The 17,970-nt window shown below is 38.2% G+C and overlaps 1 protein-coding gene across 4 annotated transcripts in view; it reads right to left on the bottom strand.

Annotated features, from left to right (window-relative positions):
• LOC308062352 (uncharacterized protein) overlaps window positions 1–17,970 on the bottom strand; it is a gene marked incomplete at both ends in the record, with an annotated part of 85,072 nt that overhangs the window by 7,598 nt on the left and 59,504 nt on the right. For 2 of the 4 annotated variants that reach the window (XM_080383720.1, XM_080383719.1), the window contains one exon: window positions 423–507. In XM_080383720.1, the coding sequence (XP_080239846.1) occupies window positions 423–503 (81 nt within the window). Of the gene's footprint in view, window positions 1–422; window positions 508–11,581; window positions 11,686–15,184; window positions 15,289–17,970 lie in introns of those variants that run through there. The other 2 variants (XM_080383717.1, XM_080383718.1) reach the window with 2 other exon arrangements.

Here is a 17,970-nt window from a genome sequence, read left to right as displayed (position 1 = left end):
ACACTGGCAGTGCTGACAAGTCCACTCAGTTCAGGTTTACTTCCCTTTTCCCTTTAACGTAATAAAATGGCTAACAACAATAACAAATATGTTGCAGTCCGCTAGTTTCACAAGAAATTCAACACGTATCTGTGGCTGGTGTGTACAAAATAAAAAGTGAGCAATAAACACTTACGTTGTAATCACAGCCTTTTCCTAACTTTGAAAAAAATTCTACTATAGCTTAAGTGGTTCAGGGAAGGCCTCTTATTTCTCTCTTTTTTTTTTTTTCTTTTTTTGCACATTCAAATCTAGATATGAAAATCCCTGTATGTCAGCTGACCCTGACCTGAACACTTGCACCAAAGAAGCTGGTATGCAAAATGAAAACCGATGGCTAAGGCCTCTCTATATTTAATGGCTTTTATTATCTAAAACGTTACCCTATTTCCTTTGCAGGAGACCCTTCCAATGCTCTGAATGATGACAGCACCTCCATTCAGGAATACTGATCGTATGCTCATTGACCTTTGGGAAAAAGAAAAATAATTAAAAAAAAAAATAGCCACATTTGGACCTATACTTTCCTAAACAGGCATGGCTTTCAGAAGACTCTCAGGAGTTTCACTAGCAGATGCAATGTCTCAATCAATGTGTCTTTTAACTTGTATGTCATGCCAGGGAACGTGTAAAACATTTCTTTAACCATCACCTAAGAGCATTCTTCCTCTGTTGATAAGAAACAATATAAAGTGGTATACTCTCTATCCTCATCTGTGTCTAAAATGACTGGATATAGTTAATCTCACAGGGCTGGCAGTAAGAAGACTGGACAGATGTAACCACCCCATTAGCACTGAGGAAGCTAGGCCCTAAAGCAGAATAGCCAGCACATAAACTAAACAAACTTGATTTGACTGTAGCAGTTAGGAACGGGAAGGGCTGATTATAGATTAGAGAATCCAACTCTATGCTAATGTATGGTAGAGTTGCCAGATAGATGTTACAGCAGATAAAAAAATAAGATATCTGACATACTCTAAAATACACTTAATACAGGAAGAGTATCTCCTGTAAAATGAATTGAAATGCAGAAAGGAAAATGAACAATGCTTGTTTTGACAACCTGTACCTCGATCGTTATTTCAGGGATTACTTAATGATTTACTCAGCAGAGGTTTGTATGTAAATCACCTCTAGGGCTTCTGTGTGTGCTTTTCGTTATGTAAATATTGTCAAATATGATATTCTGGCTTTTATTTTGTGCTTCCGTGTTGCTCCTGTGGCTGGAACAGTGGGAGGGATGACCAGCTCCCCAGCATCTTACTGTAACCATCACTTCTCCAGAGAAAGCAGCTCCCTGCAAATCAGTATTCACTCCACTCAGGTGCTTTCCCACAAAATCCTCAGATGGGAGGCTTAAAGTAAGCCCTTAAAGGGATCAGATTGTGCTCCTGAGGATCAGTTGCTTTTATATTCTCTTCTTTCTCCGGAAAAGGAACAGCAAAACATCTGCTGTAGGGTGTAAGGTAGGTAGAAAAAGAGGTTTTTGATAGGCCTAAAGAAGAATGAGGGAGAAGACAAAGTCTAGAAAACAGATAACAGTCTTAACGTTGCTTCAATGTACTTTTGTAAACTACTGAAGATGCTTCTGCTGCATCTACCATTATTGATACAAAAGTATAATAAAATTTTGCTTAAAGTAAAAAAGTGAAAAATATAGGATTTACAGTAGTCTGAGAAACCTTAAATCTTTTTTCTTACATAATTCTGGAGAGGTCAGAATAAACAGAGTGCTATAGAATAAGACAGCACCTAAGGATGCAATTGAAGGCAATATTATAATCGGTATATACAAATGCAGCATAACACTACCGGTATCTTTTCCTGCACTATGAAGCTTGTCATCTAGACTCAATAGTGTGTATCGTTTTACACTAAGTAGTCCTTTCTTCATGCATTTCAGTTCTATAACTCATAAAACTAGAGACAGCCCTCAAACTGTCAGCTGTAAGACACCTCAGCTATGGAGTAACTTTGCCACTCCACGTGATGTAGTTTTATGCATGTTTTCATCTTCTGAAAAAAAATATGCCAAGAGGCGTAATAGGATCAACAAGCAAAATTAATTCCCATGGAATATACCTGCATCATCATCATATATGTATAATGTCTGGGAAAAAAATCCTAAAAGAATGTTATTTGGGATGTAAAAGCAACAGTTGAAATGTAGCTTTCGTAGATTATGAAAGTGACACTTCAGCTCTGCAGTGCATTCAGGGTTCCACAGCTGCCTACTGCGACTCAGGTTTGTTGCTCAGCCTTGGAGGTTCCAGGAAAAATACATGAGAAAGAGAATATATAGAGACTTTTTCAAAAGTTTTGTGACGGTAGTCACTGATGTCTGGGACTGTTTCCAGTAACAACTGCCCCGAGGAAACAGCACAATCAGCAGCTATGAAGTCCAAAAATTAGAAATTAGTTTGGCGTAGAAATCAGTAACTTTGAGGAAAGGAGCCAAATGAAGAACACTTTATGCATCTGCCGTCTGGTGAATAGCTGCTCTGTATGGCACAGAATGATACTGTGGGCAAAGGTTTGAAACAAACTAGAAACAAGTGGCTTAAAACCAAGTCTTCTGGGGACTGAGAAAAATTCCATGTTGATAACAATATGGAAAAGCTAAAATACAAGGCTCCTGTGAAAAGGGTGAACCACAAGCAGCATTGCTAGGAACATGGCCGAACAGAACTAAATATCATTTCCCAAAGCTTTAGCATGCAAGTAAGCTAAAAACACATCTCTCTTAGTAAAGACAGCAACTGAGATTATTAATACATTATTAATTACATGACAAGTAGAAAAAAAGTTATTTTTAATGTGCTAGAAATATGAATGTTAACCTGTCAGTTCTTAAAGTTCACCATTTTTCAGTGTGAGTGAGAAACATGGAACTGGGATCTACCATATTAAAGCGACTCTGAATTATTATTTAAGATAAGGCTTTGTATAGCGTTAGATGAAAGAAGGCTGTGAATAAACTAATGTTCCTTAAGCCCTAATGGGATTAAGGCAGCAACATGATGCAACTCGATTGATCTTTCCAATAAGAAGTTGAACTCATTTGGTTTTCACTGCCATAAAAGTATCACTCTTTTCTAAGTGTTTTTTATTTTGATGGGGTAGCCAGTATAACATGATGTGGATCAGCTTAAAGGCAGTTGTGTTTGATTATTTTCCTCTTGTTGTTTATTATGTTCCTACTGTTATTTTAAATAAAAGGATCTCTGCAAGGCTGAGGTGGACAGATTCAAAAGCTGTAATTAACAAACTCTAGACATGGGCGACTCTGAATGTATACAAATACAAAAGAAGTCTTGAGCCAAATCTGAGCATGATAAGTAAATTATTCAAAGAGCCATTACTTAAATATCATCAGCAATGCCAGACTGCAAGGAAAAAATTGCAAATTGAAAACATGACCTTATATATTCCCTAATTGCAAGCACTGAAAATTTACAGAGCCTGGCCTGCTTTTAATTGTGAGCTCCTAAATGTCTGTTAGAGACCCTTTGACCTGAGGCACCAGACTGTGACCACATCGGTTTGGGGTTTTTTTTCCCCACCCCGCCACATTGTACAGTGATGCACATGTAACTATGACCTACCAAACAAGTCTGTAAGACTCCTTTGGCCTTTAACAAGAGCAAGTTCTACACCCTCTTGCCTTCGACTTTTTTCTTCAGCTTAGCCTCTGGTTTTAGTGTTAGCCTTTTAACCAAACGAGCGCTCATGTTTTCTGTGGTCAGCTTCTCATGGAAACACCTACTACACTCATCAGCAGACACTGAACATTAACACGTTAACGTTCTCCTGCACATTTGTATTGCATTCATCTCAGAAGCCCACCTGTCTGACAAAAAGAGAAGGTGGTATTTCTATTTTTGTTAGACTACAAGTCTGTGGCTTCCATATACAAGAAACAAAAATTAAAACAAAGGGCAAGTGTGGAGAGTCAGTCTGGTTCAGCTGTTCTCAAAATACATAGCTTCTGACCAGGCTGAAGGGCCTCCAAGCTACCTTTGAAGTGTAAACGCTTATTAGTGGCAAAGAAATAATGAATTTTGCTTTGGGACATTACAGCGTAAGAACCAGGTCAAAGGATTCAGAGAGTGGAGCTTTTTGCTGCTTTCAAGTTGTCAGATTTATCTTGCGCTAAAAGCCACTGTGGTCCCTGGTGAAAGTTAGGAGGCTGTTTACACCTCACAGAGGGAAGAAATGACCCTTGGCTGATGTTTGTGAGATGTCTCCTGCAGCCAGAATCCTTTATAGTTCAGAAATCTGGTTCCTCTCCCCTAGCACCCAGGCAAGCTCCCTCTGCTGGGGATTTCCTCAGCTTGGTGAGGGAGAACTTGGCAGAGCCAGGAATCCGGAATAGCTTCCATTGCTCCCAGTTTAGCCAGACTTGGCAAGAGCAGTATTTGTCTCTAAAATTTCCCTTTTTGAAGCTATGTTTATAAAAACACGTGAGCAGTGATTGGGGGAAGGGAGCAGGATGGTTATTATTGTTAATTTAAAATTTATACTTGAATGGATGTACAGCGAGCAGAAAACATTAGTCTTTTAAGGCAGGGCTGCATTCAGTGCTGTGGCGTTGACACTGAGGTCTGCTGTACTGCAGCAAAGCATTTTTGTTTTGGTATTGGCATTTCAGTTTGGCATCCTTGGTAGACTCTAAAAAGTCCGTAAAAGGGTGGCTGACACCCTCGCAACACACACCTTTCCCTTTTATCCAGCCCCCGCCGTTGCGCAGCATGCATTTGCCTGGGTACATTTCAGGCCAAAGCAGCCTAGTAATGCTTTAAGGCTCACCCTCCAGATCCATTCATCCACCTCATCTAGACAGGGGCTGTACCCTTACCTTTTTTGGCAGAGTTAAATACTCAGGCATATCATCTCAGAAGTGAAAATTTCCGCCATTTCTTGACATTTATACCACAGAGATGTTAAACCACTTGATAGACAAGATGTTACTATATTTGTTAATCAGATAAAAATGACGGAAATTCAACCACGACTGAAAAATCGTGTTTTCATTCTAATACAGCATTCTCACTGATACAGCCAAATGGAGAAACGTAGATCTGAAAATACACCGGTTGCTTCCAAAGCTAACAAAATCTTCAGTGCAATTTCTCCTCCCACTGTATATTTCTGTACTCCTGTGGCTTTTTAAATCCATAGGCTCACACACCCACACAGAGCAACTAAATGAATCATTTTCCTCCACAACTTCCCCTATGTCTACCAAAAAAAAAATAAATAAATTAATAACCAGACTGTTAGCAGTTGTGTATAAAAATGAGAGACAATCAAGGAAACATGATTTCTCAAAATGTCACCAATGCCGTAAGTTCCATAAAGGGCTTTGAATGAGGTCACAGTTGCATATAGAGAGAGCTTATGTTCTGCTGATCAGGCTGCCAGTTCCCTATCCAAGGGAGGCTCCCTCTTAAGAACATCTGATCATTTCCATGCAAGAGCAATCCCATTGAGGTAACAGGAATATATGATTGTAAAGTTTAGCTCAGCTTATTAAAATGTCAGAGAACAGGGAACACCCACTTCACTCCCTGATTGCTTTCTTCGAGCATATCATACCAAAAGCATCCTTTTAGTGCTGGCTAATATCAAGAAAACATATATGATACTCCTACCAACTGTGCAAAAGCAAGCTCCATTTCAAACTGTAAAAAAGAAAGAAATCCAAAGAAAAACAGAGAAAATCATGGCAAAAAAGCACTGGGGAAAGTTGTAACAAATGATGAAATAATCTTTCTTAGGATCATAGCTGAATTCATCAGTCTTTGAATACTGTGCTGCTTACCAAACATAACACATATTTCTGCTTTTCAGTAGTAGGAAGCAGCCACAGAGAAAAATCAGTTTAGGACGAGGTAAGACACCTGTTACATTAACTACTTAGCTGTGGGAATACTTTCACATGTTTTGAAGAACCAGCCAGGATATATGAGCACATATTTTTATTTCCCATATTCTCTAAAATCTAGAATGCAGTTTGCAGTTTAATTTTAATAATTAAGAAAGGAAGTTGAGCTTTCCTGTGGACAAGTGAGCATATTATGTGTTATCCCCAATGTGTAACATTGATTTAAAAAACTTATTTAAATATGATTAAAGGGCTATTTTCAGCTACTCTATTTTTCTCTTTTCTTGTGAAAGAAGTGTAACTTTTTCCTGTGTTGCAAAGCACTAACATGATACTGGGGGAAAAATTAATTTAAGTTGTATTTTATATGGTATATGGAGTAGAAAGAGCATGTGCGTATGAGTACCCTGAAGACGGTTGTGAAGAGGATCTGTGAAATTTGTTAAATTTGTGAGGCTAAAGAAACAGGAAAAAGAGAAGGCTGAGTAGGAAATGATGTATGTACATTGACTGAGTGAGTAATTCGTTTTCTAGAGTGAAGTCTGTTGCAAACATTGCAGCATTATCTCTCTCTTCTTGACAATTGCAGTGGAGTTGCTTGGGATACCTAACAAAGCAGATGAAATACTGGCCTTAGTGAGCTGGGGAATACTTATACACAGGGAAATTTGTAACTGTGCTAGGAGCTAGCACACTATTTATTTTCTTCTGAGAATTCAGTCAGGCTAGATCACATGAAGAATTTTAAGGGAGCCCTAAATACAAGGATGGGTTTCACAGAGATCTACTTTTGTATTGTTTAAACTTGGAAAATGCACAGACACAGCAGAAGGGTTGATTTATACAGTACTGGCTGCTACTGACTGGGACTACCACAATCTCCTGTAAATTGCTCATCTTGTTACTGTCCTGTTCAAGGCTGCAGAGACGTATTTACCCTTAGAGACAGTTAAGCATCTGCCAGCTGGTTTTCTAATGAAGAATTTGTAGCAGGAAGATAATGGTCTTTAAACAAAAAATTTTGCTTTTCTCCTGTCTTTCTTTTCACTTTCATTATGCAAGGAACACATTTCTTCATTGTCACATGCCTTTTGCTTAAATAACTAAACTAAATAGCTTAATATCTATTATACAGCTTAAATAGCTACAAACAATAAAAGCCTGTAATGCCAGAAAACTCTGTCAGATTTTTGCAGACTATAACGACTTCAGAGAAGAAAACATCACCCTCTCCTCATTACCAGTCTGCATACCTGGTTCTTTCCCTATTGCATTGAAGCGTATCAGCAGAACCACAACACTCAGATTTCATTGGAACAAATTATAACCTTAAAGCAATTGATTGTGCTGTCTACCCTGTCATGTGACAGCCAGGCAATCCATTTATAGCTGTGCTGTTAAAATAAAGTATCAATAATTTAGAGGAAGCAATGAACACTGCGAAGACTCTGTGTACACAGAAGAAGAAAACTATCAGTAAGAAGTATTTTAGTGATGCTGGCATTCTCTAACGAGTTCCTGGTTTTCACTTTGGCAGAGTAGCAGTCCCTTTCAGCACACTGCAGTGTGGATTTCTAGCAGGATGAGTGCACTCCAGCAGTACCTCTTAACCACGGTGAAAGCTGGAGGCTCATCTTTCTCTATAAAATGTGTTACGCAGAAAACAGTGGTGCAAACTCCTACATGGTGCTTGCACTTTTTGTGGGTGAACGGGTAGTGCATTCTCCCCTTTTCATCCACATTTGCCTGCTGACATGACAAGTAAAAAAAAAATAAATTGAAGAGTAGTTTTATCTGTAGATCTGTCAGTGGTGTACTGCACCGTTTATGCACTGAAAACAGGACTGAAATGTAACCTTTTCCTTATGTGATAGAAATTGTTAGACAAAATTTTTCTGGCAACTCAAAATTAGTACTGAAATAGAGAAGAAAAGCATTTTGGAGGTATTTTTGATTCATCCAAAAGTCTGGCAAAGCCCTTGACTGAGAACGTAATAGAGTCTGTTTGGGCAGCTGATGATATCACAGTGTGACAGACACACAAAAAGCCATGAGTTCTGTCTTTTTAAAATTCTTCCTCACATGACTGCTAAAAATGCTAGACAACAGTGTATTTATGATTTCATTACCTATGTTTGCGCTAAATACAAACATTTTTAAGTTGCTGAAGATATGTAAATATACAGTGACCCAATTAAGGCAGCCTGAATTTCAAAATCCTCACGAGCTGCTTGTCCATCTCAAAATATTAGGGTTTGGGGGGGACATGGTTTGGTGTTAGACTTTGCAATGTTAGGTTTACAGTTGGAGTTGATGATCTTAAAGGTCTTTTCCAACCTAAACGATTCTATGCTTCTATGAATATTCCTCACAGCAAAATTTTGTTGGCATTCTAGTTCCCCTCTGCTTTACAAAGCACAATGACAGCGTTGTCTTGGCCGCAGAGGGATCCCAGGAAGCACATCTGTATTCACCATCCTGTAACGTGAACAGTAATACCATTTCTCCATAAAGATAGTGTTGAACTGTGGTACTAATTCTACCTGTTGCAAAGGAAACAATGTATTGTTATGTATGTACAGAACAAGGAAGAGCTGCTTCTGTCCCTCCCCAAATGGTGTGGGTGCACTTCCAGACAATTTGCAAGTGGTGCAGGCCTGGGCTGCTTTGAGATTGGAAACAGGAGGTGGGGGTCCAAACTGGTGAGAAAGAGGTTGCATTTCTTATCTAAGAGAATTGCACAAGCCATCAAGTATTGAGGAGGGTAAGGCGGCTGCTAGATAGACACGGAACATGTAACAGAAAGGTTGGGCGTCTTCTGCTCCTTCTGGGAGTTGTCCTTCGGCTGAAAAAGGGGGTAGAGAAGCTTAGGGATGCAAAAGCATGGATTTCTCGTCTAGACATATGAACTCTATTTGGAAGCTTGGGAGATGCCAGCATCAATATGTAGCTCCTGTCAATGAGTACTCATGTTGGAACATGTTAGATAGTTCCCATCACAGCCCAATAAACTGTAGCCAAATAAGAAAAACTCTGCTCTTAGGACTTAAAGCTGGATTTCCAGTTGAACAAGTGTTCCTTGGTATTGTAAGGAGCCTTTGCTCTATGTAATAGAAATTATTATATTTTATGGAACAATAATTTTGATTGTATCATCTTGAGCGACAGAAATAGTCTGTCCTGCAACAAAAGTAATTTATACATCTACAACCTCAAAATTATGCAAACCATACATGTGTAAATATCACACGAAAACTTTCATTCTAAATGGAAAAAAATGTTTGATCATACAGTTAGTAGATAATGTGCCAACTTGACTGTAACTGAGTGAACAGTGTTGTCACATGTCTCGTGATGAGTCTATTCTTACTGGAGGAGGTTATAAAGAATGCATATTTCATCCACACACCACAAACTATCTACATTTCAGCAGACGTTTTCTCACAGCAGAAATTTTGGAAACAAAAGCCAGTCTTTTTAACCACAAGATATGAATCACACTGCAGTAGCATGGAAACCAAGGTTCTAATATGATGTGCATTCAGAAATAACAAATAAAGAACAAAGATAGCAGTCTATCATGATAACTATACTTCTCAAGAATTTCTACAGGAAATCTTGTTTGCTCTATGAAAAAATTAAACTTTACAGTGAGACTGATTAAATTCTTCTGTCTCTGAGTAAAAGGATTTTCAGCCACTAATTATGCTTTTTTGCAGGTAATTCTAGCTCTAGTCTCATATTTTAAGTTATGTCTCACTGAGTTTTACAGACGTGAGATGCTATTTGCACTTTCATTTTAAAATTGAATACTTTGGAATTTATAAGATGTAAAAATAAAGTTAATCTCCATTTCTTGAATCCTTCCATCACTTTTTGCCATACCGTGTGGTTTGAATTATTTAATTAATAATTAATCCCATAGAGTGTGGTTTGGCAGAAAAAAGAATATGTTTACCCTCCCTTTCCCAGCTCTTGTTAAGCAAATCTGAATTATCCTGCATTTAACGACTAAGAATGACATAATAAACATGTATGTTTTTAGCAAAATCCTAATTAAAATTAGAAAGATGAAGTTAATTCTTGTATCCTTTATTGTTCTTACATACTGCAGGGCAGAAACCAAGCAAATAAATAAAAATGAATACAACAGACCTCTGCCTTCAGCTAAAGTTGGGATTATTAATGTATGCAGACAGGTCAAATACTGTTGTGGTTTCACATCAGTTTCTTCTGGTTTACTTCCATATTTTTGAGAGCTTCCCTTAGGTAAGGAACACATCTGTTTATGTCTGAAAACAATAGATATGCTCAAGCTGGAATGTGGAAGAGGTTTCTCTTCACAAAACAAGCACAGCACTCTCCTGGCAGGCTTGCCAGAGGGCACAACATAACTAAGAATATGAACTGCTCCACTTACCGTCTCTACAAACACAAGGTTTTTCTCCAGACAGGCTCTTGATGATACCAGGAGAATGTATCTGAAGCTAACACTGGAATATTCCCTCGTACTTCCTGACACTGAGATAACCTATCCATCAAACTCACAAAAGCAGGTTACTTCCAGTGTAGTATTATTCAGATTATTACACTCGGGAAGGAAAAAAAAAAAAAGGAAAAAAAAAAGCTCAATGTGCATATCAGCAATAAAATTGTGCATAAACAGAGCAAAATGCCGGCCACCCTACAGCCAGAGAGTTTTTGTCTTCATTTTTACTGAAATTAATATTTAACCTTAAATGTCTACAATATTCATGCAATTAAAGATGTAGTCTATTGAAATGAAATCAGATCTGCATTCACATGTTAAAAAAACCCATTTGGCTAAGCTTTAAAGAATCAGTCATGAAAAGGTTACATGTACACTACTAGTACGAGATCAATGTTAGAGATAGTGCCTTGGCAATGATATTTCCTTCAAGCTATGGTGAGAAGAGAAAAACACATTTTTAGTGCAGTCATTAAGTTAACATCTTTCATAATTAATAAAGAATCATGCGTCACTTTCTGGGAACAGTATTAAAGAAACTTCAGGACGTAGTATTTGAAGAAAGAGAATTTGGGAAGTCCTGTGATATTGTGGTACTGCATTTCTTGATAATTCAGGCAAGTGATTTTAAGTAACTTTGGAGGAGGTGTTGGTGAATTCTTTTAGCAAAAATGAATCACAGAAGGACGGGATGCTGGAACCTGACAGTCAAAATGAAACATCACCAAATAATACAAGTAACTAGCAATATAGTTCTGAGATATAAGCCAACCACAGGGTCCTGGCAAGTGTTTTATCAAGAAAACTTGGAGTAGTTACAGCAATATAAAGCACAGAGTGGTTAGGTTGTCTCCTGTTTTAACCACTGAAGCCTTAATGGTTTAGCAGGCAATACTGGTTAGGAAATTACTACTTCTATATTCATACATGTTTATACATATATTTACATATATTTATAGCATTTGTTTAAGATTTCAGATAACACAGTTGTTAAGAAATCAACAGTGATGGAAATCATTCTATCTAATTAGTTTGCTTATTTCAGATGCAGCTTCAGCAAAAGGTCGGGGTTGTAGCCTCTGCTTTCAGGACTGGTTTTTATTTTGTGTAGCAATGATCTAATATAAATGCATACAAAATGGCATTTCAGTGGTGTCCCTTACCAGGGCACTCCAACCGGTGGACTAGGCTCTCTTTTACCTGCTTTCCTTTTTACCCCGTGACACTCCATTCTCGGCAGCACAGATGAATCAGCTTCAGCCACCATAGCAGCATCTCAGTCAGGCTGCTACTCAGCCTTGTGGTTAGGACAGATACTGGACCTCAGGTTCAATTCTCTCCAGTTTAAAGCACCCAGTACTACCCACTTCCTACAGCAATATCAGCCTCCATCAGACTTAACTGTGCACTTGAGCATATCAAACTTCTAAGATTTTCCTGCAAGATTTTGATGAAGCAGCTTTCCACCCACAGGACACCAAAAACCAGGTCAGTCTCTCCCTCTGTCCCGAACAGCCTCTGTGAGCAAATGTTCTAAAATGCTGAAAATATTGGGGAGGGGGGAGAAACTGAAAATTCTGAAATGTCCTGAAACTTTTACTCAGAAGACCTCACAGTCCCTGAAACTGGTGAAGTAAAGGTCCCAGATCTTTTGGGTATCATGCAGGCAGATTCTGCTCTATTTTATTATTAAATTCCTTATATAATCATGTCTGATAGGAAGGCTGGTTCTGCTTGCATCAAGGAAGAGGAACTAGATCCTGTGCCATATTTTCACGCTTCTCTAATTTACTTGAGCATTACTTCCTGACATGGCTTCAAAACGAAGGAAAAACAGATTACTACGTTCCCCTCCTTCTTCTCCAGCCAAATTAAAATTCTTCCCTAAGACTTGTTTATCCATCACAAGGTTAATAGTAACAATAGTACATTTAATAAATGGTACATTTTATTCAACAACAAGTAAAGCTTTTTACAAAGCAGGAGAGAAAGTTTAAAGGTAAATGTAAAAGGAGGCATAACTTATCTTCTCATCTTCCTTTTGCATTCTGCTCTTTTAAAAGTCTTTCTTCCTGAAATTGTTACCTTTGTCTCACATTCCAATTCTATTACATAAACACTCTTACTAAGCCTTTTTTTCCCTCTAGTAATCTACCCCCCCACCCCACCCCCCTCCCAGGAGAAAGATGAAAGGCAGGTAATTTGTCTGCAGAGACTCCAGAATTATGAGAAGCAAGAGATTCTGTGCACACATGACTAAGAAAACGTCACAGAAATGTGTTTCTCAGTGACACAAATACTGTTTGGAACCAGTAATCGATCAGATTATATATTTAAGCTACTGCAATGAGAAAGTAAGAATCTGTATTTTAAATTAAAGGATAATGTTTCCACTGAAGGTAAAAAAAAAAAGCAAAATGTTTTATTTTTCTTGGGAATAAGAACCCCAAAATAACGATCATGTCTTTTTAATCTTCCAGAATAGAACTAATCAATCCTCATCAGTAAGAGGAAGTTTTATGAGTATATCTTGGTTTAATTAGCTATTCTGTAAATATATTCTTCCTAATTTAGGAAGAAAATTTGAAACATTTGATCTCAAAGAAATAAATATTTACTCTTTGAAAGCTGAACACATCCACACACTGCTTTATTGAGCCTGTGACAAAGTTTGAGGTGCAAGTTGTAGTAGACACATCTGTGCTTTTGTCTTTTGATGGAATTTCAACCCAAAGTGTGGAAATAACTGAAGTCAGATTACTCCTGCAGGTGAAGTAAATAGGTCCTGACATGAGCAACAGAAACAGACAAACTAAATTACTTTCAAGAATATATCCTTTTATCTAAAATAAGTAGTCCACCTGCTTTTTGTTTCTGTTGTTTTAAGACTGACTCTTCATTTGAAGAGAAGTTTTCTTCCCTGAAGGGGAAATATAAGGAATGGGAACTGATAACAAAAGATAACAAGCTTTACAAATGTATCCAAGGGACACAAGTGCACAGTGCCTCAGGGGGGAAATGAAAAAAACAATATTTCCAGATATTTCTATGTTGTTGTCAATGACAGTCTCTCAGTAAGAGGTGGTATTAACTTAATCTTCACCTGCAACAACCCCCCCAAAATCCTCTGTCTTAAGAAAAATCTTTCCAGTTCCTCTGTTTTCTTTCAAATGTCAGAAGGGAACCTAAGTGAACTTAACAGGTAGGTAAAGAGAACATTAGCAGAAACAAAAATTTACTGTTTCACTATGCAAACTAGCGTAAGTCTTACAGCACGGCTCCTGGTAAAGCCCAGGACGGTCCCACCGGCAGCTCAGTGCAGGGGCTGGCTGGGACCTGCTGCTGCCCACCTATTTTTGCTTTTGTGCTCTTTCACTCCAGAGACAACCAGCAATGCAGGTAATTCTGTTCACATTGAAATAACTCAGATTAAAGAATAGCCTAAATAACTGTGCTTATTCTATTTCACAGGACTGAAGGAAATGCCATTCCTTCTCCTCCCCCCTGCTGCCCGCTGTTATTTCTTTTAATTTTAACCGGGCAACATAACATCTACACATCTACACAGTATAATCAACAGGTTACTTCTCAGAGATCACCTCCACCCCTTCCCACAGCTCCTCTTCCAGCCAAACCTCCTACCCCAGTCTCTCTTCCCACACTCTAACCTCCCAACCACTGCCAGCATGCCCTACGGTTTTTCAGTCTCAGTGGAGTATTGCAGTGTGTGTCGTTCAAGGGCTACATTCACCATACAAAACTAACCCTTATTAGCTATTTCCCTGATAAATCCTTTGGCAGATATGTGAAATACAGTTGTCTCAGACATCTGGAATGAATACTACATTCACAACTTTTAAAACATAAGCATACTTCAAAAAGTGTTGGCTAAACATATTTGCCTTCTTTCTCCAGGGAATAATGTTAAAAAAATGAAGATAAGGCAGATGACCCCTGCTTTTTTTTATTACATGAGTGATCTAAAACAGTCTTTGTGCACACACACACACTCCCCCAAATCAGACTCTACTATCATCAAGCATTTAAAAGATGAAAGTAAATACAAGTGTAATATAACAGTGACAGAATTACACCAGGTTGCTTCCCTTTACGCATGTCACAGGCTAAAGGCTCTCCTGCAAAGACCTGCTTTGCCTCTGCTGCTGTGTAGTCCTTAGACATGCTGGTATAATTAATTACACTGTGTGCCTGACTGTCATTAACTGGACAAAGTAAAACAGCTGCAAAATGAGGCTTTAGGTATCAGCCTGTGAACCATCTAAATCCATGGTTTCAGATGAAGAATCTTAGTGTAAAAGTTTACATGGTGATCTGGGAGGAAAGTAGAAAGCAGAAAGAAGAAAAACTGTGCGTGAGTTTCTCTGTCATCAAAGTATAGGTCTTAATTTAAGAACATATATGATGATACTATTCGGTAGTGCCTGAGGGTCAATAAAGAACGAAGCCCTGCATCATCCTGTCTAGCATCTATACAAATAGAGACATAGGTTTCCTGTAAAGCTTATCAAGCAAATAGAAAGGGAAGACCCAAGGCAGAGGAAGTGGTAAAATAATTAGATTTGAGCTGTGTGAAGGCAGCACTTTCATGTTAGTTTCCTTATTGATTAGAAAGGAGTAAAGTAAATAGAAAAAAAGGAGTATGAAAGGGTGTTGAAGGAAAAAGGGTAAGAATTAAAATGTAAAATGAAGGATGGTAAGGAGCCAGTCATCACAGGGCAAAATGTAGCCAAACCCAGGAAGATTACCTGAATGCCAAAGCCCCTGATTTGGTTTTCATGGATACATCTGAAAGTAGGTGCTCTGCTACACACTCCTTTGTGATATTCCCTAAAATTTCAAGCATGGAGAGCAAGAGCACCTTGTACATCAAAATGGCTCCAAAGCTGGAGCCTCTTCTACACTAGATTGCTTGCTGGTGATGCTCAGCATGGGGGCTGTGCTTGCCTCTGTGGGACCCTTCTGAGTATAGGTGGTTCCAGGTATCAAGAATATAAAAACAAAGGGGGGATGGAAGTCAAACACACAGCAGACATACATCCGATATCTAAAAATAAATTTAGAAGGTCAATGTGTGACAGATCCTGGGTAAAAAGAATTACACTGTTTCCTGCTGTACGTAAAAGCTGTTGGTTTTGTTTCTCATTCAGTTTTATGTTGTTGTTTCAATGCCGAAGGAATCTCTGAATGCAATACTTCAGCAAGTAACAGGTAATGCACAGCAAACAAACTAATACCCTGCGTATGGTTGCCTGAAAATTCATACAGTGAATGATCACATACATCATAACATGTTGCTGACTCATTGCTAGTACAAGAGAAAATAATTTCCCCTCAGGGACAATAATAGCTTATCTGTTATCTCTCATCTGCAAAAAGAATAATAACCTTGAAGTCATAGCAAATGATCTCCACCTGTGACACTGATGAAATACTGAAAAGAAGCTGGCCAGGTGAAATTGTAGAGGTTGCAACTGTAAAATAAAAACATCTGTCTGGAAAAGGCTGTATATTCACACATAAGAAGATAAACAAAAGGACAATGTTCAGTTATGATATCTGTAGTGGAATATAATGAGTCAAATAACCACAGTGTGTGTTGTAGCTGGAAAAAAAAAAAAAAAAAAAAAAAAAAGAAAAGACATCTTGTGAGTCTGGCATCTATAAGAAAAAAAGAAGTTCCTTTTCTGAGTAAGTTTCTCTTTTTAATAACTTCCTAAACTCCCAAGGTATACTTTTTATTTTGCTCTATAACTAAGGAAGTAGAAGCCAAAAAATGAAAAAAAATATTGCACAATATCACAAAGGAAAGACTATGTCTGTTTTAGAGATGGATCAGATTAGTCTGTAAAAGCAGAAACTTTGTACTTGTGAAATTTAAATGTCAGTATAAGCACTTACTATATTTGAGAGCATGTAAATGCTGAATGCGTATGTTTGGGTTTCTTCAGCAGAACGTGCAGGATTTTTCTCACCATTCATCCAGAGTCAGTGAAACTTTACTTTGGTACAGACTGGGGCACCCATGTGCTCCCTAACTTAGTTCAGATGGGCTACCAGCATGGTGAGATAGATGGTGCTAGTCACCCCCTCTAACTGTGTGCAGCTTCAGCAAAAATCTTTGCAGTGAATCAGTCTCCTAATTCAGAGTCTCATTTTAGTGCTGCCTTGCCATAATTTTATTTACCTTGTCCCAGGAAAGGGGAGTCCACCAGCACAGGCGCTTCACTTCCTGAAAATACAATCAATAGACAGAGGGAGACATCTTTGGAGACCAGGAGAGGAAAACCCAGTCCATCTAGCATAGATGGTTTCCATCTTTTTGGATGCACAAGCAATTGATGCAATCTTCAGTTCATTTTGCATAGGTATCTAGCTCTTCCATTGAAGGTACAAGAAACAAAAAATTTTAAGCAAATCAATCTCTTTATGGGCCAGCTGGCTTAGTTTTCTTTTGACAAGCCTAAATCTGTCTTCTAACGTGACTCTGCCAATGTGAAAAGGTTCTTAGACCTTAAACAGTTTGGCAAAATTAGCTCCTGGGATACTGGTACTGACATAAATAGAGATGGAGGCTACAGCGTAAAGAGGCATTCACTTTTTTATCAGGGTTCTGCTCTGTGAAGATTTAGTGGGTAACTGTAGCACATGGAAGAATTACCTGCATTTGGGAGAACTAAGCTCAGCAGTCCATGAAAAGCACCTGATGAAGCTGCATTGATGTAATCTCCAGAGCGGCTGAAGCCCATGATGTAGATAAAACTACGCTGAGTAGCTGACTGTTGTATATCAGGAACCAGTGAAAACATAGTCAGCTGACCATAGCCAGCCTTCCTTGCTCAGTCTCTGAGTAGACACAACTGCACCTTTGTGCAGTAATTTCAAGCACAGAGATGTCTGAGCCTTTACCAAAAGAGAATTACGACTACAGTTTTCCTTGTGGTTATGGAGGCTTTATTCTGAAGTCTGATACTACAAAAATCAGAGTGGACAACAACCTTGTATCAAGTCAAGGTCAGAGTCAATCTTGGTCTAATTGGGCCACTAATTTATCATGTTCTCATGTTAAGATTCACTAATTGTTACTGACAGCAGCATAAACTGGCATGATGTGGACTATATTATGCTTTTAACTACACAACCTCAACGTTCAAGTACACATTTACAGGAGGGAGAAATTTTTGGAAGATTTTGGCTTCAATTTTGACCTCTATATCTGCAGTGAAATTTATTCACCACCATTCAATGTAATAGGTATGGAAGAAGAAGTTACTTACTCCAGTAAATACATCAAAAACTTCTCATTTTCTTATAACCATTCATTTCCAAGTTGGCAGGATGTATGTAAGATTTCATAAGACAGAAAGGGAGTAATAGTTAAGAACATTGTGTCCTTGCTTTGAAAGCTTTTGCTGGAAGCAAACTTTTATAATTGAATTCAACTTAGAAAGAAAAGGGTATGGAATGACCCAAGAAGATCTTTCACAGTTGATTGTGCTTTCATAATTTAAAACATGCACCAGAAAAGTAAAAA

This window comes from Falco punctatus (genome assembly GCF_963210335.1).
Source record: "Falco punctatus genome assembly, chromosome: 4".
In the NCBI taxonomy this organism is placed as follows: Eukaryota; Metazoa; Chordata; class Aves; order Falconiformes; family Falconidae; genus Falco; species Falco punctatus.
The sequence above is the reverse complement of the archived record's forward strand: the minus strand, read 5'-3'. Positions and strand labels throughout refer to the sequence as shown.